This window comes from Astatotilapia calliptera, chromosome 16, assembly GCF_964374335.1.
Source record: "Astatotilapia calliptera chromosome 16, fAstCal68.1, whole genome shotgun sequence".
NCBI classification, from domain to species: Eukaryota; Metazoa; Chordata; class Actinopteri; order Cichliformes; family Cichlidae; genus Astatotilapia; species Astatotilapia calliptera.
In genome coordinates this window covers 16,933,315-16,958,711 of record NC_137437.1, presented here as the reverse complement: position 1 = coordinate 16,958,711, position 25,397 = coordinate 16,933,315, and the positions used below count along the sequence as shown (strand labels likewise).

General features: G+C 40.5%; 2 protein-coding genes across 2 annotated transcripts; both read left to right on the top strand.

Moving 5' to 3' along the window:
- The first annotated feature begins 12,156 nt into the window (after positions 1-12,156).
- Positions 12,157-13,555, top strand: abhd13 (abhydrolase domain containing 13). The gene has a single exon (XM_080290544.1). The coding sequence runs from the start codon at positions 12,157-12,159 to the stop codon at positions 13,210-13,212; it is 1,056 nt and encodes a 351-aa protein (XP_080146670.1). The 3' UTR covers positions 13,213-13,555.
- A 2,884-nt stretch (positions 13,556-16,439) lies between these two features.
- Positions 16,440-19,402, top strand: tnfsf13b (TNF superfamily member 13b). Its single transcript, XM_026145227.2, has 6 exons — positions 16,440-16,909; positions 17,046-17,151; positions 17,694-17,750; positions 18,021-18,145; positions 18,423-18,573; positions 18,781-19,402. The coding sequence occupies exons 1-6, from the start codon at positions 16,676-16,678 to the stop codon at positions 18,891-18,893; spliced, it is 786 nt and encodes a 261-aa protein (XP_026001012.1). The 5' UTR covers positions 16,440-16,675; the 3' UTR covers positions 18,894-19,402.
- Positions 19,403-25,397: the final 5,995 nt, after the last annotated feature.

The window sequence follows — 25,397 nt, the reverse complement described above, 5'->3', positions numbered from 1 at the left end:
AGAGTAGACTTTATCAAAGTAGATGTCTTTCTGAAAGCGCTGTAACTAAGTTTAAGAATATAATCCACCCACTGTTATCATCTCCAATGCCCTGTACCAACACAGAGCAGAGCAGCTATCTGAACGCTACCCCAACAGAGGTCGATTATCTTGTTAATAATTTCACCTCCTCACTACGTACGACTCTGGATACTGTAGCTCCAGTGAAAACTAAGGTCTCTAATCAGAAGTACCTGACTCTGTGGTATAATTCTCAAACACGTACCCTAAAGCAGATGACTCGTAATCTGGAGAGGAAATGGCGTGTTACAAATTTAGAGGATCATCATTTAGCCTGGAGAAATAGTTTGCTGCTTTATAAGAAAGCCCTCCGCAAAGCCAGAACATCTTACTATTCATCACTGATTGAAGAAAATAAGAACAACCCCAGGTTTCTCTTCAGCACTGTAGCCAGGCTGACAAAAAGTCAGAGCTCTTTTGAGCCAACCATCCCCTTAACATTAACTAGTAATGACTTCATGAACTTCTTCACAAATAAAATGTTTATCATTAGAGAAAAAATTACCAGTAATCATCCCACAGATGTAATATTATCTACAGTTACTCTTAGTACCATTGATATTAAGTTAGACTCTTTGTCTCTAATTGATCTTTCTGAGTTAACTTCAATAATTACTTCCTCCAAGCCATCAACGTGTCTTTTAGACTCCATTCCTACAAAACTGCTCAAGGAAGTCCTACCATTAATTAATTCTTCGATCTTAAATATGATCAACCTATCTCTAATAATCGGCTATGTACCACAGGCCTTCAAGCTGGCTGTAGTTAAACCTTTACTCAAAAAGCCATCTCTAGACCCAGCAGTCTTAGCTAATTATAGGCCAATCTCCAACCTTCCTTTCATATCAAAAATCCTTGAAAGAGTAGTTGTCAAACAGCTAACAGATCATCTGCAGAGGAATGGTTTATTTGAAGAGTTTCAGTCAGGTTTCAGAGCTCATCACAGCACAGAAACAGCTTTAGTGAAGGTTACAAATGATCTTCTTATGGCCTCTCACAGTGGACTCATCTCTGTGCTTGTCCTGCTAGACCTTAGTGCAGCATTCGATACTGTCGACCATAATATCCTATTAGAGCGATTAGAACATGCTGTAGGTATTACAGGTACTGCACTGCAGTGGTTTGTATCATATCTATCTAATAGACTCCAATTTGTGCATGTAAATGGGGAGTCCTCTTCACACACTGAGGTTAATTATGGAGTTCCACAGGGTTCAGTGCTAGGACCAATTCTGTTTACATGCTTCCCTTAGGCAGCATCATTAGAAGACATAGCATACATTTTCACTGCTATGCTGATGACACCCAGCTCTATCTGTCCATGAAGCCAGATAACACACACCAATTAGTTAAACTGCAGGAATGTCTTAAAGACATAAAGACCTGGATGGCCGCTAACTTTCTGCTTCTTAATTCAGATAAAACTGAGGTTATTGTACTCGGCCCTGAAAATCTTAGAAATATGATATCTAACCAGATTCTTACTCTGGATGGCATTACCTTGGCCTCCAGTAACGCTGTGAGGAACCTTGGAGTCATTTTTGACCAGGACATGTCCTTCAACGCACATATTAAACAAATATGTAAGACTGCTTTCTTCCATTTGCGCAACATCTCTAAAATTAGAAATATCCTGTCTCAGAGTGACGCTGAAAAACTAGTTCATGCATTTATTACTTCCAGGCTGGACTACTGTAATTCATTATTATCAGGATGTCCAAAAAACTCACTGAAAAGCCTTCAGCTAATCCAAAATGCTGCAGCAAGAGTACTGACAGGGACTAGAAAGAGAGAGCATATTTCTCCTGTTTTGGCTTCCCTTCATTGGCTTCCTGTTAAATCCAGAATTGAATTCAAAATCCTGCTCCTCACATACAAGGTCTTAAATAATCAGTCCCCATCTTATCTTAATGATCTTGTAGTACCATATCACCCTATTAGAGCACTTCGCTCTCGCTCTGCAGGCCTACTTGTTGTTCCTAGAGTATTTAAAAGTAGAATGGGAGGCAGAGCCTTCAGTTTTCAGGCCCCTCTTCTGTGGAACCAGCTTCCAGTTTGGATTCGGGAGACAGACACTATCTCTACTTTTAAGATTAGGCTTAAAACTTTCCTTTTTGCTAAAGCATATAGTTAGGGCTGGACCAGGTGACCCTGAATCCTCCCTTAGTTTTTCCTTTCCAGTCACCTTTCTCACTCACTATGTATTAACAGACCTCTCTGCATTGAATCATATCTGTTATTAACCTCTGTCGCTCTTCCACAGCATGTCTTTTATCCCGTCTTCCTTCTCTCACCCCAACCGGTCGCAGCAGATGGCTGCCCCTCCCTATGCCTGGTTCTGCCGGAGGTTTCTTCCTGTTAAAAGGGAGTTTTTCCTTGCCACTGTCGCCAAAGTGCTTGCTCATAGGGGGGTCATATGATTGTTGGGTTTTTCTCTGTATCTATGAAGCGCCTTGAGGTGATTTATGTTGTGATTTGGCGCTATATAAATAAAATTGAACTGAATTGAATGGAAGACTCAAGGTTTCTAAGAAGCAAGAAGAGGAATGTGAATGATGGGTGATGCTGCGTCACACCCTTTTATAGGGAGGAAGGTGGCCCCTCCTTGAAGCAGGCATCATGCTGGCAGCCAGTAATGGCTGGAGTAATAATATAGAGGCTTCTGTGGACAAAGAGAGTGTGAGAGAGTGTTCCCCAAACCAACACACCGAAGGGAATGTTTAAAAGAAAGCATCATTATCTGCTTTGTTTTATTTTGCACAAACATACACACACAAACACACTCTCAGTGGCGGTCCTAGCCTGTTTGGCGCCCCCGGGCGCACAGAAGCACGTTCAGTGAGAGACTGAGATTACCCATGATGCACCACTGACCTATCTTCCATTGGTTTTAATTTTGCACTCCAGTATGAACACCCATCCCTTTCGACAGGTTGTGTGAGACTTTAAATTATCAAACTGTAAATTATAAATTTTAAATTGTTATTGATCCCTTTACCCCTAGTCCTAAAATGTATATTTATTTTCTTACTCTTCTTATATTTATTGTTTGTTTACTTGCACTGCTGTAACTGGAGCCTCGTCGTCTTGTCTCTCTATATACTGGACTGTATGTAGCGGAGATGACAATAAAGTTTACAGCAGCAAGCAGGCGCACCGAGGGCTCTCGCACTCACTTTTCGCATACAGAATTTCGAAAAAACATTGGTGCAAATTATAACTCTGTATCATAATGTCTGGTGTTTTCGTGTTTGTTGGTTTTTTATTTTGTTTTATTTTGCAAGTTGGTTATTAGATGCTGCTCCAGCCAGTCAGTGACTCCCCCGCCGCCCCGCCCTCTCCTCCCTGTGCTGCAAGCAGCAGGCGCACTTCACAAACGGAGGGCGCCCTTACTCCCGGCAAATGTGTGATAGAAAGCCGATCGGTGCCTATGCCATTCACAAAATGCGCTGGCTGACGTCGGGGCAGCATGAGTACGAGCAAAAAAAATTTTTTTGCCGATGCCCGTGATGCCGCCTCCCACCACAATGCCGCCCGGGGCAACAGCCCGTGTCACCTGTATCAAAAACCGCTACTGAACACACTTATTAAATGAGAAATAAGAAATGAAAGATGGCCTTTCCATCCCCACAGGATAAAACAGTAACCTTTAATCTGGACCACAACCCTGTCTGTTTCTACTGGCGACCAGACATGTCCTCTGGTATCAGCTTAGTCGGGAATGTTCTCCCAAAACAACTCAACCAATCACTTATTACTGGTCTGACTGCTCTTCCTGAAGTTACTGAGCTTTCTCTAAATCAAGTGAATTTAGTCTTTAAGTAGATAGTGGTTACCAACAAGGCCCCATGCACACTAATATTTTTAGTTTACCTCACCTTTAAAAACCTCTTGACTTCACTGAGACAATGTAGCTGCATTTTCAAGGACAGTGGGTTCTCAGCAGAGGCTGAAGCCTCCACAGGCTAAATCGAACACATTGTAATTACAGCATGCCCTTCATATTGCACTTTTTTTTTAAAAATGGCCTTGCTGCTGACATTATTTCATGGTTGCACTTCCTTCACAGAGAGAATGCCCTTCACAGAGAAACATGCTTTGGTTTTTCCCAGTGTAATGATTTCTATGCTCAAGATATCTCTTAAGTAACTGTAATTAGGATTAATATTAACGGTAATGACTACAAGCATTACTGCTGTAAGGTAAATTGCAATGTTTTTCATATAAGAATATAATTCTTTTTTAAATGTCTGTTGCAGATCTGAAAATTAGGTAAAAACTCCAAATGAACAACACATAGCACATTAGACTGTGGCATTATTTTATCAAAATTGAGCTAGAATGCAAAAACAGTGCATGAAAAATAAATTACACCCTCACTGATCCCAAAAGAAATAAATTTTCTTGATGAATTGATTCTCAGCAAGTGTAAGTACCTTTGTGAAAGTAGAAGTTTTGCAGTTTGCTCATTTGGAGCAACTAGGTGTGTGTTAAGACAATGCCAAGGTGGTAAGTCATTTGCAATGATCTTAAAGCAATTGCTGCTGCCCATCAAGCTGCCCATCAAGGGTTATAATTGCATTTCCAAACAATATGAAGTCTAATCTATGAGAGTTTATTCACAAGTAGAAAACATTTAGAGAGTTGCCAATTTTCCCAGGACTGTCATTTTCGGTTAAGTCATCCTAAGGCCAGAATCTGCAATGCTCAGAAAAAAATTATATGTCTCAGACACTACAGGCCTCAGCTAGTACTTTAACGCGTTAAATGTTAAAGTTCAAGACTGAACAAATACAGCTTGTCTCGAAGGGTTGCCAGTATAAATAAAATTTAAAAAAACCTCTTCTCTTTAAATTAAAAAAAACATGAAAGCATGATTTATGTTTGCAAGGCTGCATCTAAACAAATGAAAACAATGTGCTTAGACGAGACCAAAGTGGAGCTACATGGCATGTTTGCCAAAAAGCAAACACAGCTCACCCGAAACCCTGGCTGATTGTGACCCACACCCGTTTTCACACCTTGGTTCATGTGATTAGGTAGAGGATCATCATGGGGTCCTTTTGTCCATCTTTGGGGGGATACTCCCACGCCGACTCTCCACCATTTGACCCTAGAACTGAAGAAGCTTCTCAGATGAGAGGTGAAATGTCTTCAAGCAACCTAAAGAAGTCCAGACCCTTTTCTTTCCAAGTTCCTTAGACAGCATATCAGGACAAACACCCCATGCCAACTCTCAGCATGGTGGTGGAGGAGTGATGATTTGTGCTTGTTTTACACGGGACATTGGCACTTTGCAGTCAATGAATCAAACTCGCCTGTATACCAAAGTATTCTTGAGTCAAACGTGAAGCCATCTGATCAAATCTGGGTCATCCAACAAGACAATGATCCCAAGCACAGCAGCGATTCAACAACAGAATGGCTGAAAAAGAAAAGAATCAAGTTTGTGCCCGAGTCCAAGTGCAGACCTCCCCCTGATTGAAATGCTCTCTTTTTAATGACTGTAGTTATTACCTTAAAGGAATTGTTTATTTATTTATTTTTAGTTTAATGAACTAAGATTGCTTTCTTACTAAGACTTAACCAAGAAGGTCAAGAGCATTCTCACAACTTTTGACTTGAAGCAAGGGGCAACTTCAACCCTATAATTTTGCTCAGGGACTAGTACTTTAGAGCTCACTAAGCCACAAAGATCTTAGTTATAGTGCTTGTAGACATATTTTTGAACTTGGATACAGCCAAGCCAGCTTTTGCCCCTTCCTGCTTTTGCTAAATTAGTTAAATTGCATCCAGGCCTCCTGACTTCAGTTTCCTGCTAAATAAACAGCCATTAAAGTGGCATCAATCTTCTTATTTGGTCTCATCAAGACAGCAGATCAAAAAAATTTAAAGTATTATTTAATGCCGCAATAACTTTAAGTTCAATTTTTTTTTAAAAACACAGTAAATTACAAAAGGTGCGGTTTTCATTTCGCTCTAATAAATGTGAAAAAACATACTTGTATGCGTTGAATTACTTTTAAGGCAGCTTGATTTAGAAACTGTGGCAAGTAATGTTACAGCTGAAGAGGATTTTCAAGTGTCTTGAGAGCTGAAGAACGTGTTCTCTCAACGTCATTTTTTCATTTTTATTTTTGGCACAATGGCCAAATGTGCTAATTATCTTTTTCTACCATCAGAGGAGGTTAGGCAAAGACCAGAAGAGGGATGATGGCTTAGATAACATCATTCTCACTCTAAAGATCTTGATAGGGGGCTTTTTTAGGGGAAATTGTGGCTACTTTCCCTTTTTTTGTAAAAATGGTGACCACTTCATGCCTCACTTGTCATAGTCAGAGAGTGAGGAATAAAAAGTGTGAAATTCATTGCACAAAACCCCACCGATCACACTTAAAGCCACACTAATTAGTAAATCATGCCCCATTACCATGTAATTACCCACAATATTGTGGTTACTCCTTTATTACTTCACTACATGCTGCTGTTTTAAACTCAGCTCATCACCACTGCCTGTACTTAAGCACACACACACACACACACACACACACACACACACACACAAACACAAACTTATATCAGCAGGTTAATTAGAATGATTGATATCATCATAGGTATGACAGAAGGTTTATTTGCATGGGAAATGAGGGAAATGTAGCCTTTATTAAAAGTCTACATCTTTGCCACAGGAGGCCTCCTAATTGCTGTCTGAGACATACTGCAATTTCCACCCAATTTACTTCTGGCAGGCATAGTGTATAGGGCACTCTTTGCTGCATGCCCACAATGCCAAGCAGCCTGCTCTATTTCATGTCACTGTAGCATAAAACTGTATAATGTACAGTGTCATTGAATCTTGTTTAGTGCCTGACAGTAAAACAATAAGCACTACAGTACCTCGTGTGTTCTTAATTATATACAGATGTGAACAGAAGTTTGCATACACTCATGTGTCACAGTAATTTGGGGCTTTTAATGATTTCTTTGAACTGTTGTTTTTCCAGGGAGGAATGACTTAATGACTTCAAAAGAAAACAAGAATTGGGCGCACGAGTGTGTGTGTGTGTGTGTGTGTGTGTGTGTGTGTGTGTGTGTGTGTGTGTGTGTGTGTGTGTGTGTGTGTGTGTGTGTGTGCATGTGTGTGTGCATGTTTTGTGTGTAAAATAAAGACTTGGTATTATGTAGCTGTCCTCTCTGACTCAAAGGAATACTCTGTCTCCAAGGTGACACTTTTACATTGTAGTCATGGACACAACCATCTGTCATTCTATGCATGACATGCTGAGAAATCAACAAACCAAAGAGGTGTTGCATGTTAGTATGGAACAAGCCAAACTATGTCCAAACGCAGCATGGCACAAAGACAATGATGGCAACTCTTATATGAAAAAAGTTAAAAACCTAGTGTCCGGTGGAAAAAAAAGTTGCTGACTGACTAAATATCCCTGCGCTTAAATGGCTTGACATCTGCTGTGGAAGTTGTGTTATTGTTTTTTATTTTATCAATGGGAACCACGGGCCCCTTGTAGAAATTTATTCTATGGTTCTGGCTCTAGAAGGCCACATGGTGCATGGTGTGAGGTGAATGATAAGCATGTCCCCTTGGCTTGATGATATGATATTCCCAGCTGGGTCGCCACAGTTTTGCTTCGTCCTTCTTACAGCTCTGACTGCGAGTTATTGAGCTTGGGCCCTCCAGCTGTTTAGAGTGCTATATTTCAAGTAATTGAGTCATGGGATACGAGAGCTGCAAAGTAAGAGAGAGTGAGCGAGTGTTTGTGTAGTAGATGTTTTGACTGACATGTCAAAGGTAATTGAGTCATAGGTAAGAGGGAGTGAAGCTGCCAGCTGTCAGTCTCTTACAGGCTGAAAGCAGCACTCACCATCACCTAAAGAGACAAGGTGTAGGTGTGTACGTGCGTGTGTGCGTGCATTTGTGTATGTGTGTGCACTCATCCACTATGCATTCTGCTGCATAGATACAATAAGCACCTCTAGCAGGTAGGGTCAATGCCAATGACATGGCTACTACACTAGTTAGATTCTGGTGTAGTAGATTTCCCTTTTTATTATTCAGTCTGAATAATGAATGGAGTTTGAACATGGTCATAATCTTAAAGTCAATCTGTTCAAGCTGGGGAAAAAAACAGTTTCTCATTTGTAAGTCTGGACGATTCAGTTCAAAGAGCACTTTCCTTTGTAAATCCTTATTTAAAAATGAGCACAGCATTTTACTAAGGAAAAAATGAAATAAAAAAATACTAAACACAAATGTTTTTAATTTTTATATGTTGCTCATTGTTATGACATAAATAACACTACAGCAACAAACCAACTAATCCATCCATAAATTCAAAGAAACTGCTGACTTGCAGAACAGGTCATGGGCAGTTACACAGCATGTGGACACTACTTCACAACCATTTTCTCCTCAACAGCCTCCACAGTGCGACTTTAAAGTTTCAGCAAATACTTGTGTCAGCACCTCTTACTCCAGTAATAATTAATACACTGTAATCGACAATGAGCTTTCATGTGCTGGCTGTATTTTTGGTGTATTCTTTTATGAGAAGATTTGCATAGCTTATGAAGCCGCTGCTGACTCGAACAACACGGAATCAAATCAGCAAACCCCAAGGAGAGAGGTGAACAGCCTACAGCTGTGCTGGTCTGCACATAATCTGTCTCCTCCAAGGTCACACTGAGTATCACCAACGAATCAATACCAATGGGCAACTCAGAATGGAAATATTAACATATACTATTAAAATTAGAAACCCCTTTGCAGCACAACTTCCACTGTGTTTGTATTTTCTAATTAGTTTTATAGATCACCATGAAATTTGAAAGTCACAAGCACGTATGACATGCAACATCACCAAGGTCCAAGTCAAATTCTCAGTTATTTTAACTTTTGTTGTTTTGTTGGCTTTAACTAAAAAAGCAGCTTAAGGCAGCAAGGTTGAGCTGTTCTTTCTTTGAGGGATTTTTTTTCAAGGACAGTCCCTTCAGCAGCCACAGCAGTGTTATGTTTCTCACACCTACAAGTGACCCATTTTTCGAAGCTTTGAGATGTGTCAGTTTTGACTCCACCAACACATAAAAACTGTTCTTTATAGTCTGCTGTTGAGATCACAGCAGTAGGCTCTCATACATTTTCAAGTTATAAGAGACTCGTTCTTGGGAACTGAATAGATTAAAACAATCTGTAACTTTGAGATCATGTTTTAAAAGAATGTAACTTGTTAGTGGATAGCCTATATCACGGTCTAAAATATGCATAGAAATTATAATTTCCTGCAATAGTTTTGTGTCATTAATGAAAAGCAAGTCACAATACTCTGCCATTTTGTGAATCTGAGGTTATTTTATTTCAATCTAACGAGTCAGTCAATAGTAATCGTTTTTCTTTCTTCTTCTTTTCTTTCTGTCTGCTCCCTTTAGTGGTCATCACAGTGGATCATCTGCCTCCATCTCATCTATCCCTAACTGCTAACAAGGAAAACCTTAGCATCTCCGTCTCCTTTCTTCAAATTATATATCATAGCAGGCCTCACTACCATCTTGTAAACCTTCCCTCTGACTCTTGCTGTTATTCTTCTGACACAAATCACCCCAAGCAATGGTCTCGGTCAGCTCTACCCTGCCTAGATTCTCTTCTTCACTGCTCTTGTGCACTGTATGTTGCTTTGGATGGTTGAACCCAGGCATCTGAAATTGTTCACCCTCACTAGTCCCTGCAACATCACTATTACGCGATCTCCTCTTATTCACACACAAGTATTCTGACTTGATTCTACTGACTTTCATTAATCTTCTCTTCAAAGGATACCTCCACTTCTCCAAGTAATCTTCCAGACGTTTCCTACTCTCATTACTGATCACAGTGTCATCAGCAAACATCATAGTCCACAGAGACTCCTGCCTGTCCTCATCTGTCGACCTGTAAATACCATGGCAAACAAGAACAGGCTCTGTTGTCCCACCCCTCACCCTGAACTCAACTCTAACTCCTACCACATACCTTACAACTATTTCACTATTCTCATACATGACTTTATTCTCTGTCACTTCTGACTTCGTTTTTATTACTATTAGTAGTAGTAGTAATAATAATAATAATAATAATAATAATAATAATAATAATAAAAACTAAAATTAAAAATGTAAATAAAGTAAACAAGTAACAACGCTGCATCGGTCATTGAAGTTTGCTTTTAGGCCCTGGGACGCTGTATATTCTATCTAATAGCAACACCTGGTGGGTGAAAATTAAATAGCACACGCAGAGGCGTGAGCTCGGCCAATACATCGTATTTAATATTCTGCACGTCCTTACTACGGCGGCGTGCCATACATTACACGCTTTAAGTATCACCTGATCGATGCTTAAATTAGCACTTGAAATACTTTAGTGCTTTGTCACGCTGAAACGCAGTTTATTTTGATGTGTGAGGACTGCAGCTTTACAGGAACCCATTTTCTTATTCTAAGCTCTACACGGAACTGAAAAAGGTTACACCAGTAATGCTAACCAGCTGTGCAGCTAGTGTCACCGGTGTTGTCGCTGACAGCCTGTCACTCACCTTGCTGCTGTAACTATAATCTTGTTAGTAGATACAGAGTTGAATGACAGTGGCTGTGTTGCCTGTGCGTTAGTGTTTTACTAAAATTTCGTGGAGCTGAGACGCTGAAAATGAGAGAAGGGTAAGTAGATGGCTCCGTAGCTAACATTGACGAGTTAGCTAGGTGGCTAACTTAAAAAGCTACATATAAGACTGCTAACAGCACTAGCAAGGTAAGGACAGCTTAGTAGTTAGCATTTCAGTTACTCATCTAACTCGGCTGCAGTGAGTGGTCATTTAATGGGGTTAAACTCGTTTGTATAGCCAGCAAATTCAAAGCATGGTGTGTCAGTCGTGACTGATTTGACAGCTTCTTTTGACAGGCCAAAAAAATACTGAGTGATGACTGGCTGCTCTTAACGATCGACGATCAGTTAAATTAGATACCAACTGCCAAAGCCCTGCTAACACCAGTCGTATGAGCTTTTCACCAGGCTGACAGCAGCTGTCAACGCTTTTCCTTGTGGGTGGGGTCGAGATATTTTTTTTCCCTTCGTAAGATTTCCATCTTCATCTTTTCAGCATACATTACCTTAATTTCCCGTACTAACCTCAGCAGTGCACACATCTTACCGCCACCTGATAAGCCAGTATATTCACCAGGGTTTGGTTCCCATCACCTTTCGGTTGGCTGAGCACACCCGATTCCTCCTATAGGTTGCTGATATAGCAGGAGGCGGAAAACAGACCCACTGCAGTCAAACACATTATCCAGTGATGTTTTACTATTACTGTTATTATAAAAACGATACAGTCCTGGTTTAAGTATATGAATGTTTTTAGACAGAATACATAGGGGTCCTTCCATGTCAACTAACCAAATGGCACGAGCTTTGACTTATGATAGTGAAATAAAATTGTGATAAAATGTATTTTCATCATGTTTTGTGCTTCATTATTTCTAAAGCTCAAGACTGTAGTTCATACATATTTTAGCCTTGTGCATGAGACACACAATGTTGATTAAAATATCGGAATATATGGTTGCTGTTGTAGGGACACGTGTCCTTTTTTATTTGTAACCCTTCTTTTAATGCTTAATTTAATTGATTGTCTGATTTCAAAATTTTTTTTGTACAGAATAGGTTTTTGAACAAAGCTTCATGAATGCCTGCAATAATTTAATGAACACTAACTGGTGTTTAATTCTTTTATTAGGTGGGATAACATAGTCTTCATTACTTCCCAGTATTGGTACATGAGCAGTCTGTTCAGTTTTGCATCAGTATTTTTTTATGAAGTAGGCTGATAACTGTTATGGATATTGTGCATGATTATATACTGATGCAAGAACTTCTGTATTTGATGCAAGAACTTCTGTATTTGATGCAAGAACTTCTGTATTTGATGCAATTACCTGCCAAATCATCTTTGGTTCCCTGTGTTTTTTGGTTGTTTCATTAATGTTTTTGTTTGGTTTTTATTGGTTTGTTGCAGAGTGTGTGGCCTGTGATTCAGCTCTTGTGTAGCCATGGAGAAGCCGTGGAGGTTGTGGGGGGCAATGGAGCGTTGCACCCTCACTCTGGTGTCCTGGTCCTGGGGTGCCTGTCGTGTCTCCCTTTTGGCCCTTATCCTCACCTTCCATCTATATGGAGGATTTTTTCTCCTCGCTCTCATCTTAGCATCTGTGGCAGGCATCCTCTACAAATTTCAGGATGTTCTCCTCTATTTTCCTGACCAGCCTTCCTCCTCTCGCCTTTATGTTCCCATGCCAACAGGAATCCCACATGAGAATGTGTATATTCGTACTAAGGACGGTGTCAAGCTCAACCTCATCCTGCTTCGTTACACAGGAGGGGACACATCTCCTGGAGTCACTGCTGGAAATCAAAGCTGCCCCACTTCTTCTGCTCCCCCTACGATCCTTTATTTCCATGGTAATGCAGGTAATATTGGTCACAGGGTGCCAAACGCCCTGTTAATGTTGGTCAATCTGAAAGCTAACGTGGTGCTGGTGGACTACCGTGGTTATGGAAAAAGTGAGGGTGAGCCCAGCGAGGATGGGCTCTACCTTGATGCCGAGGCCACGTTGGACTATGTCATGACCCGCCCTGATCTAGACAAAACAAAGGTGGTACTCTTTGGTCGCTCACTAGGAGGTGCCGTGGCTGTTCGATTGGCATCAGTCAACCCTCATAGAGTAGCAGCCATTATTGTTGAAAACACCTTCCTCAGCATCCCCCATATGGCAGCAACGCTCTTCTCCTTCTTGCCCATGCGCCTGCTCCCCTTGTGGTGCTATAGGAATAAGTTCCTGTCCTATAGACAGGTGGCGCTGTGCCGCATGCCTTCGCTGTTTGTGTCTGGTCTGTCTGATCAGCTCATCCCACCAGTTATGATGAAACAACTGTACGAGCTGTCTCCTGCACGGACTAAGCGCCTGGCTATCTTTCCAGAGGGCACGCACAACGACACGTGGCAGTGTCAGGGCTATTTTGCTGCTTTGGAGCAGTTCATTAAAGACCTGCTGAAGAGCCATGCCCACGAGGAGAGCGCTCAGCCTTCAGCTAGCGTCACCATTATCTAAAAAAGAAAAAAAAAAGTCAGGGACTGACTGTTCATGGGCTTGAGTGGACTGATTGGGAAAGCTTCACTGATTATTTGGAAGAATGTACATTTTTTTAATCCTTTTGTGTGGGGTTTTATTTTATTTCACTCTTTTTACCTTTCTGTAAATTTAACATGTCAAAATATTTTCACTGTTTCAAGGTTCTAAGAGAGGGTAAGAATGTCCTCCTGAGTTTGTTTGCACATATGTATGCATGTATTTTTGACATTTTTTAACGAATGAAGCCAGATCATACATGTCACAACACAGAAGACTTTGCTCTAGTAAGTCTGCTCGAATGAATTAAAGTCAGTGAAACAGCTTCTCTTGTTACTGCGTCCATATAGGGGCCTATGGTGTTTCAGTGAAAACTGATTGTTACTGCAGTTAAAATTTCAGTTCATCTGATAAACTGAGCTAGGCCTGATAATGCAGTCTAGGCCTTCAGTGTAAATATATTTAATTTTCTAAATTGCACTTTTCTTTTTAAACTTACCCAAGTGTTTAATTATATGAGCTAACATCTTCTGAGCAATACTTTGAGCAGTGTACTTTTTTCCTCTCCCTCTTTAAGCGTTAATCTGATGTATGTGCAACAGATTGGCATAGAAGGATATTGTTGTGATTACTGTCTATACACATACACCCTTTGAACTTTACTTTTAAAAGTAGCAGAAAGCTTCCTGTTGAATAATTATATTCAGCCACAAGTGTTTGCTGAGATGAAGTGGTCAGGAAGATGAAATGACATGTTTGATACTTCTGCCTGTCAAAAATAACTTATGGACCTCTTATTTCCTGTCTAGCTGCTTCTGTTTCATTGTGATTAAGATAATCTACACGCTGTTCTCCCTGGTTAAAATGTAATGCGCACACAAGAAAAGGTCTTTGTTTTTAATTGGGCTTTAGGGGTTATTATGCAACATTGGCTTCTATAGTTTATGGTAAGAACCTTTTACAGCAAGTTACATTAGTGTGTTATATATCTGTGCACCGAAGGAGTCATCGGTTGGTGTAATGGTCTTGCCCCTGCTGACCGCTGGAACACAATAGGGAAAAATTACATAGTTCTCATTTTGTGCAAAAAAGTATTCAGAAGATTTGCAGATATTATGAGTCCTCAGTAGTCTAAGCAAGAGAAATTTAGTGTGTAATTTCCCAAAGTTAATACTGCAAATCAACAAGAAACTGCAGTCCAGCAAATTCTAATAGGGGGATTTTGAGGGCAGAAATTAACTTTTGAAGATTAATGAAATTCTAAGAATTATTTTTTAACAAAGACTGAGGAATGTGAACTTGCCCTATACCTCTCACCCTTTAGTCACACCATGTGAGATTTCTGGGAGGCATTACAGACATGACGAATGATTACCAAGAAAGATAGTTCCTAAAAATTTACTGTACAGCATTTGGCCATTTGAATACTGAATTGAAATCATTTTAGGGAGCAAAAAACAAACCAAAACACAGAAACTGTTTTTTAAAGAAGAGGTGTATTTAGGAATGAGGTGTAAGCTTTTTTCTTAGCTTTTATCATCAGCATTGTAATTGTTAATTGGAAGATTCTGTCACCCCATGCTTATTTGCAAAACGGCTTTACTCACTTGGAGGGCTTTTAATGAGCTAATTAACCTTTCCTGCATGTCTTCCATGGGATGGAGCGGAGCTCGACAATTAAAACGCTATTATCAGCTCTTGCTTTCTAAATGCAGCACGCGGCAGTGCAGTGGTATCAAAGCCATTTGAACAAGCTCAACAGATCTCCTTAGCCATATTTAATACTGTTTGAGACGTATGCTAAACAAAATCTGACAATGCCAGAAGACCAAATTTGTGCATCACTGTAACTTGACAAATGATCGAAATCCTACTATGAATGTAAATGGTGGTCTTAAGTGAACATGCTTTATAGAAATCGTGTATTGCTGGTCTTTTCTTCCTTTTTCTTTGACTTATTTTACTGGCGGCACTGAACATTTTGGGACATTTTTGTATTATATCAAATCCATATGCTGAGTTAATGCACATTGTGCATACAACCATGTGAGTATACACTCTTTTGGCTCCACTAGCTTTGTTTTACACTTCTGCTGTGACTTAGAATTGCACCATCCCATCATTCGAGAGAAGATTGCGGAACTTGTTGTCATTCACTTGATTTACCATTTTGTAGCCTGGTAGGAAGCAAATTTAATAATAAATGGGATATTGAGTCTTCATCCTAGCCAAATGTGCTTTTACAGTCTAACACCCTGTGGATGAAAACAAATAAAATTGAATGTCTTTTAAGTTTTTATAGAAAATCATTGGCCGATCAGATGCGACAGTGCACTGTGGGACTTTTTTTTTTTTCTTTATGTGAATCTATTCGGAAGAAATGCTGGCGAAAATGTTGCCATAACTCAGAATTGGTACGTTGCATTTTAAAGCTGGCATGTAATAACATCGAGTCTTGGCAAATTTGTGTGGAAATGAACATGCACAGTCTCGACATACTTTGTGTATATCTGCCACAACCGCTCCGCTTCTGTATGCTCTGAAGAAAAACTGATGATTTACAGACAAACATCTGAATGAGTCATCTTTTGACTTCTGAGTACAGGGCGGTCAGTTTGAGCAATTTTTTCCATTTTCCAGTTGTTTCTTTACGATTTTTAAACAATGTCGACAACTTCTTTTGTAAGCACACATTTTCACTTTCTATTTTCTGTACTGTAACATGCAATAAATTGATACATTAAAATCTTTTTTGTGGTTTGAGTTGGAGTTTGTGTGTGTCTGCGTGTGTGTGTGCTTTGTTATTCAGGGTGCTAAAACAAGTAACTTCACACTTCTGAGAATAACAGTTTTGTATGTTTTGCCATCTTGTGTTGCTGTTCACAGATGAATTTATTCACTTCCTTATTTTAGTGTGCATCTAATTCTGAAATAACGGTGGCATTATACGGTATTATTTTCACTTCTCAGTCTTAAATCACTTTACCTGTTTCGCACCTTGGCTGTTTTCCATTTTGCTGCCAGGTTCCATTCTTGTGCCCACTCGCGTGTCAATTTTTATTGTGTGGAAGAAGACGTGTGTTTTGTGATGTGAAAACCGAGGAGTGAGAGAGAGATTTGTCAAGGCTTCTGGTCAGGCAGGAAGCTGAGTGTGGTTAGCTTAGCGGAACAATAGAGGGGAAGCTCTTTACCATTTTTTTTGTAAAGTATTTATCCTGCGTAGTCCCTCAGACTGCACTGGATCTGGCTTCTTAAGGACAAAAGTGAGAGTTAAGGAAATCAATCTTGCTTGCAGACGGGAGTTACAGTACTACTGGAGATACTAGAGAACATTTGATAACAAAAGCAAACATCCGCCATTCCAAATACAGTAAGAAGAGAGGGAGAGGATAGTTCAGGCGTGAAACTGGTCATGTGGCAAGTGTGAGCTCGCTCTGGAGATTGTATGGGTCCTGCAATGGCAGTTTTGGCAGGTCTTAAGCCTGGCTCTGGACAAGGGGATAGTGAAAGAATGCTGTCCTGGCCAGTTTTCCTGTTGATGCTGGCCGCTCTCAGCTCATCTTTTCTTTCAGCTTTGTCTCTGTACCAGCTGGTAGCCCTCAGAGCTGAAATAGAGCAACTTCAATCAGATGTCTCTTGTGGGAGAGAAGAGGGACAACCCAGCGCAGACAGATTGCAGGTGAGAGAACACTAGTCCACCCCCCACATGGGAACGACAGCAAGCACCCCACCTGCACAAGGTTACGAAGATGTGCAAAATATTGTATTTTAATTGCAGTTACTGTTTTTCTAAGAGCTATATCATGTCTGTGCAGGTGGAGATTCCAAACAACATCAAAGATGTTGCTCGTCAGCCCGAGTGTCCACCTGCCTTCATCCAAAGACGACGAAGGAGAACGGTGTCTGGAGCAGAAGTGTTAAGTAAGACATAGAGGGTGCACTTGAGACTTACAGTTATTGTTCACGCATGAGATATTTGCAAAAATGTACGTTTTGTTTTTTCAACTCTGTTGCCTGATTAGAAAAAAGAAAAATAACACACACTTTTATTACTGGTACTATGCGTAGTGTATAATTTTCTGTACCATTGTTAACCCGTGTTTAATTGTGCATAGAGGTTTCTTTCTTTCTTTTTTTTTGGTGGGCAGGGGGGTGGAGGGTGTTAAATCCCGCCACACTAAGTTCCCCAGACACACTGTTTACTTTAACATACCAATGACCACGTTTTCTTAACAATCCCAAAAAATCTCATGTGGTCAGATATTGCTGTTAGTTGATTAATGTGCATAGTATAAGGCCAAATTTATTGAGCTGTTGGGCACCGGTGATGCACTTTTGCCCAAAAATGGGAGAGAAAAAAATGAAGGATAAGAACGAACAAGAGTAACGGTTAAGGAACAAGCTTTGTTGAGACAGAAAAGAAACAACTTTTAAAAATAGTTTCCTCTTGTGTTTGCTCGCAGTTTCTCAGTCTTTCCTGCAGATGCTGGCAAACGACAGCAGAAAAAACTACGTGAAAGGTACAAGATGTTAGACCATAACTGTGACATTTTGTTTTGATTTGTCTGTTTATTTAACTTACCTCTGGTTTGTATTTACCTCTTGTTTCATATTGAGATCTTTTGGTCTTTGCAAACTAATCAGAGCCATTGTTACAAAGTCAGAATTTAGACTTAAGCTGTATGAGGTCTACAGTAACTAAGTGACTCACAAATATGGTGACTGTTACAAAAGATGTATCTTTATGTGCTGTGGGGCATTTTCCATAATGATGTTATGTTTTGGTTTAGAAATTTTAAGAGATACGTACACAGGCATCCCTTGGCAGCCTGGGTTAAAGAGAGGCACTGCCCTGGAGGCCGAAGGTGACCGCATTTTAGTCCGAGAGGAGGGCTTCTATTATGTGTACAGTCAGGTATGTCCTTTTTTGAAATTGTCATTCCATGATTTTGCCACAGGGGGGTGCTGCCAGTCCGTTTCCAAATCATCAGATATTATTTTCCCCCTTACAAACGGTGCAGAAAAAAGGGTGTGCTCAATCTAAACATGCAGCTGGTTGAGAGACCTTGAACAAAGGTCAGATAAAGAAGAGAATATATAAATTATGCGTGCATAATAAATTAGGCGGTGCTGTAGCACCAATGCCCCCACCACACCCCGTGGTTTTAACCTGGTGGTTCTGATGTGCACAGGTCTTCTACAGGGACAACACCTTTGCAATGGGTCACGTGGTGTTCCGGTGGAAGGCAAATGTTGTTGGAAACGAGCCTCAGTATGTGTCCCTGTTCCGCTGCATCCAAAACATGAACCCTGTCCAATCGTTCAACACCTGCTACACAGGAGGTGAATCTGTGTTATTGTATTTGCCCAGATATGTTCTTCCTTTAAACAACAGTTCTTGTGGAGGTTAATCAACCCACTTCCTCTTTTGTCAAGCTGTCAAGCATTTGTTTGTGTGTTTGTGTATGCATGTTGGTGCTTCAGTTTAAGGAGTGCGTAATAATGGAAAATACCAATTCAAGGTCTGATGCAGACATTTACATCCCTCAGGTATTGTGAAACTGGAGGCTGGGGACTACTTGGAGCTTCTGATCCCCCGGGCCACAGCAGATGTGTCCCTGAGTGGAGATTCCACCTTTCTGGGTGCTCTCAAACTGGCTTAAACTGTGCCACCTCACATCGGACCCAAGGGGAGACGTTAAAGCCATGAAGTGCCAGAGATGGGGGAATGGCAGCAACATGCTACATTTCTTGGTGACCTTGACTGACTTGGTGTTGTGACAAAAACACAGGAAGCAGCCATTTCACCACTGGCTGAATGATGTACTGTGCAACTTCTAGCTTGTTAAGCCTGAGCAGACACAAGAGAGACAGAGGGTTAAGGGTTAAGGTCTGTCCTTTTTATTATGTTCATGCATTATATTCATTTGTGCCATACATATATACATTGTAAGAAACTGTTAGAATCAAGTAAGCTTTCTTCAGATAGTCGCACACGTGGCAAGGACCAAATATTAATCACATAATCTTTCATTTAGCAGCAGCCACATTACTGCATAACTCAGATGGTTCTTCTTATATGCTTTATTAGTCCAGATATAAAGACATAAGCCAGCATGACTCACTTGATATGAATATTCAGATGCAATAAAGTGACAATTCTTTCACAAGACATTCTGAGTGGAGGCTGATGTTCCATCAATAACCACAAGAAGGAAAGAGTTGTGTATGTGTGTGTGTGTGTGTGTGTGTGTGTGTGTGTGTGTGTGTGTGTGTGTGTGTGTGTGTGTGTGTGTGTCAGAACAAAAGCAAAGAGAGAAATAAGGTTGATCAGGAGCAGCAATACCCTATTTTTAGCCTGAGGCAAAACTCTAGGCAGATGATGTCTTCATTTTCAAAGGAAGTGATCAATGAATTTGCCATGCACGAATGCATGAAAGCCCAGGAGAAAATAGTGACACTTTTTCAGTGTATTCTTCAGTCTAGATTTTGTATAAGCTAGAGATGGAGTGAACGTTATACCCGAGAGTGTGTTCTTATATATTCTGGACAATATTAATACATTCGCAGTTTTAATTACAGTACATTATGTGAATTTTTTATGCCATAAATCATGCAGTATTATCAGTACTTTACACACTGTATAGGATCAGAGGGATTGTTTAGTTTTAATCTTTACTGACTGTCAGTGGTTTTGTATTATAATTGTCATATCAAAGGTAAAAAATAAACAATTAGTCACAAAAAAGGTTTTCTCTTACATGAGTTTTTCGTGCAATATAACATATCAGGAAAACACAGATTTGTACACGGGAAAGGAAAATGTTAAGCAAAACGCCACACAACTTAACATGATTTTGCCATGACATGATATGATATAAAATTATAACATATAGCTCAAGTATTTCCCACAATTTCCTTGTATTCAAAACACAATTCATTAACAGGAAAATCTGGCTTCTATCTGGCTGCCAGGAAACCCATATGAAAACAGTGACAGTCAAAAAAATGTTTTTGTTCCACAACTATTTAATGGTAAGCCCAGTTTAAGTAAACTATTTAAACTGTTGATTTTAGACAAGACACACACCACTGTTTACATTGGTTGCTGAGCGGAGCAGGCAAACAGTTCAGCTTCCTGGGTTTCAGGATGTATGGTTACCAGGGTTCCCTGGTAACCATACACCTCTCCCTGCGGTGAATAAATCTGAGAAATGACTCAGATTAATGTAACCAGCTAACTTGGAACGTTATAATTCTGGTGATAATAAATTTACTAAGGGAGGTGAAAGGCCTGAGTCTGGAAGTGTGGTCAGAGGGTGATTAAAACCGCCAAGGACATCATTTGCACCGGTCTGCAGAGCATCAGCAATACTGAACCCAACCACAGCTTTTTCACCTGCTGCCACCTGGGAAGCACCGTAGATGTAGCCACTGCAGGACATTTTATTTTCTCATCTTCATACTTCTCTTTAATACTTTGCTATTTATTAAATACAGTTAATATTTTTAATGACTAAATTATTATTCATGTTTATTTTATGTGTTTTGCCAATACCATAAATGGTAAATGGACAGGTATTCATATAGTGCTTTTTACGACAAGCCTCATTCAGTCATACATACGTAAGCACCTTGTCCAGCATTACACAAATACTCACACAGATGCATTTGAATGTGAATGTGTGAATGCTAATGTGTTGACATGCAGACTAGAGTAGCCAGGGACTGAACAATCGACCCGACCCGCTCTACCTCCTCAGCCAGAGCTGCCTCAAATAAAGGGCCTGCATCTTCTACCTTGTTTTAAAACCTCCTGACATAATGGCAGTTAAAATGAAATATGAATCTTCAAACTGTAGAGGTTGATTTTTTTTAGTATTTTGGATTTCTCTTTATCTGCGATATTCTTTCTATGTAAACTGGCCATCTGTCAGTCGTGGCAAAGAGTAAGACAAAGCCCAGTGGGTGGTCACTTCTTCAACAGGCATTCTGCCCTTGGAGCCCGTTTGACAAGCACTGAAATCAAAAGTGGGGGAGGGAAGAAGTCTAAAATAGAAGTCTTGAGACGCTGGATGTTAAATTCACTCAAAGATCCCAAATATGTATCACTGCAAGAGTACATGGAAGAGAGACCTTGAAGTTGAAATGCACAAGGAGAGTGGGTCAGGTCAGAGAACCGGAGCCATTGAAGTCAGAGAAGCTCTTTGATGATGCGGTAAACAGAGCGGGCGGCTGGGCAAACATCAATTGAGAAAAAGAGGGGGGGGGGTTAGAGAAGAGGGAAGAGTGGAGCAAAGACCTCTGCTATAAATGTGTCAAGCATGATGCTCCTCCCTCTGGGTCAAAAATGTCTTCGTGCGGTGCCATGGTGACGAATTGTGTCTTGGCGGAAACTGATGTCATTTTGGGCTCCGCTTTCAAAAGAGAAACCAGTGTCTGACCGGAGAATGAGGAAATGAGACCTGCTGTGCGCTCATGCTGGCACTGTGTGTAGTTCACACACCCGTGCACTCACGGTGCGTGTATACAGTGTTTAAAGATGCACAAAGCAGATATTCCGAAACGTCTGTAAAATCATATTTTAAAGAGCGTCTTAAAGAAATAAAGATGAAAAACAGCTCTACAAATGACCTTTTTACCTGTTCTGCTTTATTCAACAGCTATAAGGCACATTATCTACTCTGACAGAGAAGTAAGATTACTTAAAGGAGCGCTGTTATACTAACAGTGGGTAAATTCCAAGAAGTCTTCAGTTTCAATTCATTTATTTTCTCATTTCTCCAATTCTATCCCTTGTGGGTTTCACTATCTCTTTGTTCCCATCTGTACTTCCCTTGCTTTCCTTCTCTCTCTCTCCCTGTTTGGTACCTTTGGGACAGGTGAGACAGATGACAGGGAGTAAAGGTGATCCCTGAATCCTGATTATAAAACCGAGCATGCCTCGTTTCACTAACATGCTTGCACAGGCATCAGAGTTTGCAGACAGACATTCACTTTTGCAGAGCATTGACTCTCACTGTGTACATATGTAGATCTGTTGCCCTCCCACAAATACTAATGAAATGTGCACTGCTCATATTAGCTCACAGCAGCTAAATGTGCTATATGTTTGTTTCGTGTACATACTTATGTAGAATTTGGAGATTACTTCGATCTGCTGCTGTCAGCCCAGAGTAATCAGGCTGATCCAGAGCCCTCCAGCTGAACTGGCAGAGGCAGTGCATGGATTTGCATGGATTTGGTTTATCAACAAACAGGATTGCACCATCCGTTACTCTACATCCTAAACACCGTGCTCTGTGCTCGCCATTCAATATAGTTTGGGGGTTTTTTGGATTCAGTTAGATGTCAATTGTTTCTGATTTGAAAAACGTGACTGACCAAGCCGAATAAGAGGTTTATCTGTTTTTAACATTGCAAACATGTGATTGGGTTTAAAAATGCTCTCCCTCTCTCCCCTGTCCACATGAGATCTGCAAATATAAGCTGATCTATAATTCATATATTCCTGCCGAAAAATCAAACCATCACAAAACAGCAATCTGCATGGGTACAAGGCAAGTTTGAGCAGATTTGAAAGTTGTCTCCGTTCAAGCTCTTCCTATTGAATCTTTTATTTTTCCAGGCATTTTTCTCAGGGACATGAGCTTATTGCAGAAGAGAGCAAAGCACATCAGATGGATGATGAGAAAGGGGGAGAAAGATTATGGCTTGCCACAACTCTGCTGCTTCCCCCTCTCTCTTTCCTTCTTTCTCCATCTTCTTCACCGCTCCAAGCCCGGGCTTTGGATGACACACAGCCCGCAACATTTGTTTAAACACACACACACACACACACACACACACACACACACACACACACACACACACACACACACACACACACACACACACTTAGAAGCTATTGGACAAAAAGGAATAATTTGTATATACTGTAAATAAAAAATATTTGCTAATTTTACCTGAATACACCATCAGTTCAACAGTTGATATAAGAGAATAACTGACTTTACAATTAGTCATTTATTTATTTATTTTTACACTTTTTTTGTTCCCTCACTTTCTCGTGGCTTCTGGGGGCTTGGCTTTATTTCACCAATTCTTGGTATTATACTGTTTACATGTTTTTGAGTCTGCCAGTAGTTGCAAGTACTTTTATTTTGTTGTGATTGATTTTCAGTAGCAGGCACAATGTTAAATATTTTCACCATCTTGGTTAGTGATTCAGCGTGAGATCATTTTCTAATTTGCACCGCAGACCGCTCAGCATTGTTTGTTCTTGTTTATTAACCAAAGTCCTGGAGAAATACTGAAATTTTGACCTGATGATAGAAAAATAGAACACAAGTATGTATTTCATGAAATCCATCCGATGCGTGTGGAGATTCATTCTAGTACTCATTCTGGTGCTGATGAGGAAGAGCAACAGGCACTGATACCCTGTGAGAAAAAGGCGACGTTAGGTGAGAAGGCACATACTATTTACGAGCTGTCCTCATTGTTAGGCATATGTGCTTACGTTCCTTTTTGGCATGCAAACACACACACATACATACACATGCACAAGCAAAAGACGGGCGTAACGGAGTGGTGTGTACAAAGTCCACTGTCACCCATTCCTACCATCTGCTCATGGGCTTGTGATAAGCAGTTGTAATTAGAGATTTAAACTCCTGTCTTCCTCTCTTTCTGTTTTCCCTCTCTTACACAAAACCAAACTCATAAATCTCTCCCTTTCACTCTCTCTCCCTGACTTATGCTCACTCTCCCTTTCAGTTTTTCCCCTATATTCACCCAAGCAAGCACCCCCCCCCCCCCCCCCCCCATCCACCCGCTCTCCTTTTAACTCTCTCTCCCCCTCTCTCACTCAGATGGGATGTGAGTGGAGGATTTTAGCCTATTGGTGTAGATGTAGAGAGAGATGGGAGTTGAGTTCTCTCTGGCTTTCTCTCGCTGAGTGTTTCAGATCTCTGCAGCTGAGACCAAATTGTCTCTGGATTTTATTTGCTATCTGCACAGAACCACAGGGAGAAGCTACACTGAGGTACAGCGCTAAATGTCTATTGCTTTTCGTGTGTTGTGTTGTTTAGTGACTTCAGAGCTCCTCTGTCTCGGTCGGTCACATAAGGCCCGATGGCATACTGTTGGGTCACCGGCAAATATTTGGATGAATCAAAACTATGATTGTGAATAATTTGCCCTTTGCATGAATGGAATTTCCTAAGCGTACAAGTAATCTACAAAGGGTAAAATGCCTGCTATAGTTTGATTTGACTTAGATGTTTATACATATTTTGAGTTTCTTTTTGCTTGTAGGTATTGCCTTTGTTTGCTGTCTGTAGATCGGCCTTTGTTTCTATTCATTTTTTTTTTTGTCCCTCTTGTATGCTGTTGTTTGCCTGGAGATGTTCCATGTGTGCTAACTGACAGAGCAGAAAAAGGGAAACAGGTTTGTTGGCTTGTCAGCTGCAAACACAAACACGCAGCCCTCCAAAAAACCTTTAGGGTACTGAATGTCAACTGGGGATTGCCCCAGTTTCAGATGACCTTGGGCGACTTTCACCTAAGCTCTATGTGGTTGTGTGATGTGTACAATCAGAGCCTCTGTGTAAATATTTACAGAAAGTGAGGAAAAAAATCAGGAAAGAAAAGAGGACTATAGAGGACTGGACAGCCAGGAAAAATAGGGGTGACAATGGGTGGTGAATAGATTTTATGGAGTGTAAAGCCTTTTCTTGGTGTGACATAAGATAGCTCAGTATCCGACAAGATGATGACTCTGGCTGTGTAGAATAAAAAAACTGCTTTTGTTTCTCTGGAGCTCACAGATGGTCTTATTCAGACTGAGAGTCTACACACCCCAGTGTGTGTGTGTGTGTGTGTGTGTGTTTGTGAGAGAGAGAGAGAGAGAGAGAGAGAGAGAGAGAGAGAGAGAGAGAGAGAGAGAGAGAGAAAGAGAAAAGACTGAGTGCATGCGGGTTAAACTTGTTGGTGTTAAACCCTTGGGATGATATGATTCAGAGCTGTTACTAATAAACACAGTGTAAGAAAATCACTCGTGATGTACAAGGAGGTCCACTTGTTTTAGTCACAGCGTCCCTTTCAACAAGCTGTATCTGTGTCTGTGTGCTATTCCCATCTGTCCTGTTGCTCAGCCAGACTGT

Excerpts from the sequence above, each read along its gene's own strand:
- abhd13 (XM_080290544.1), top strand. The coding sequence starts at position 12,157 with ATGGAGAAGCCGTGGAGGTTGTGGGGGGCAATGGAGCGTTGCACCCTC.
- tnfsf13b (XM_026145227.2), top strand. The coding sequence starts at position 16,676 with ATGGGTCCTGCAATGGCAGTTTTGGCAGGTCTTAAGCCTGGCTCTGGA. Across the intron at positions 18,146-18,422 it reads TCTATTATGTGTACAGTCAG|GTCTTCTACAGGGACAACAC; the intron begins GTATGTCCTTTT and ends TGATGTGCACAG. Across the intron at positions 18,574-18,780 it reads CAACACCTGCTACACAGGAG|GTATTGTGAAACTGGAGGCT; the intron begins GTGAATCTGTGT and ends TACATCCCTCAG.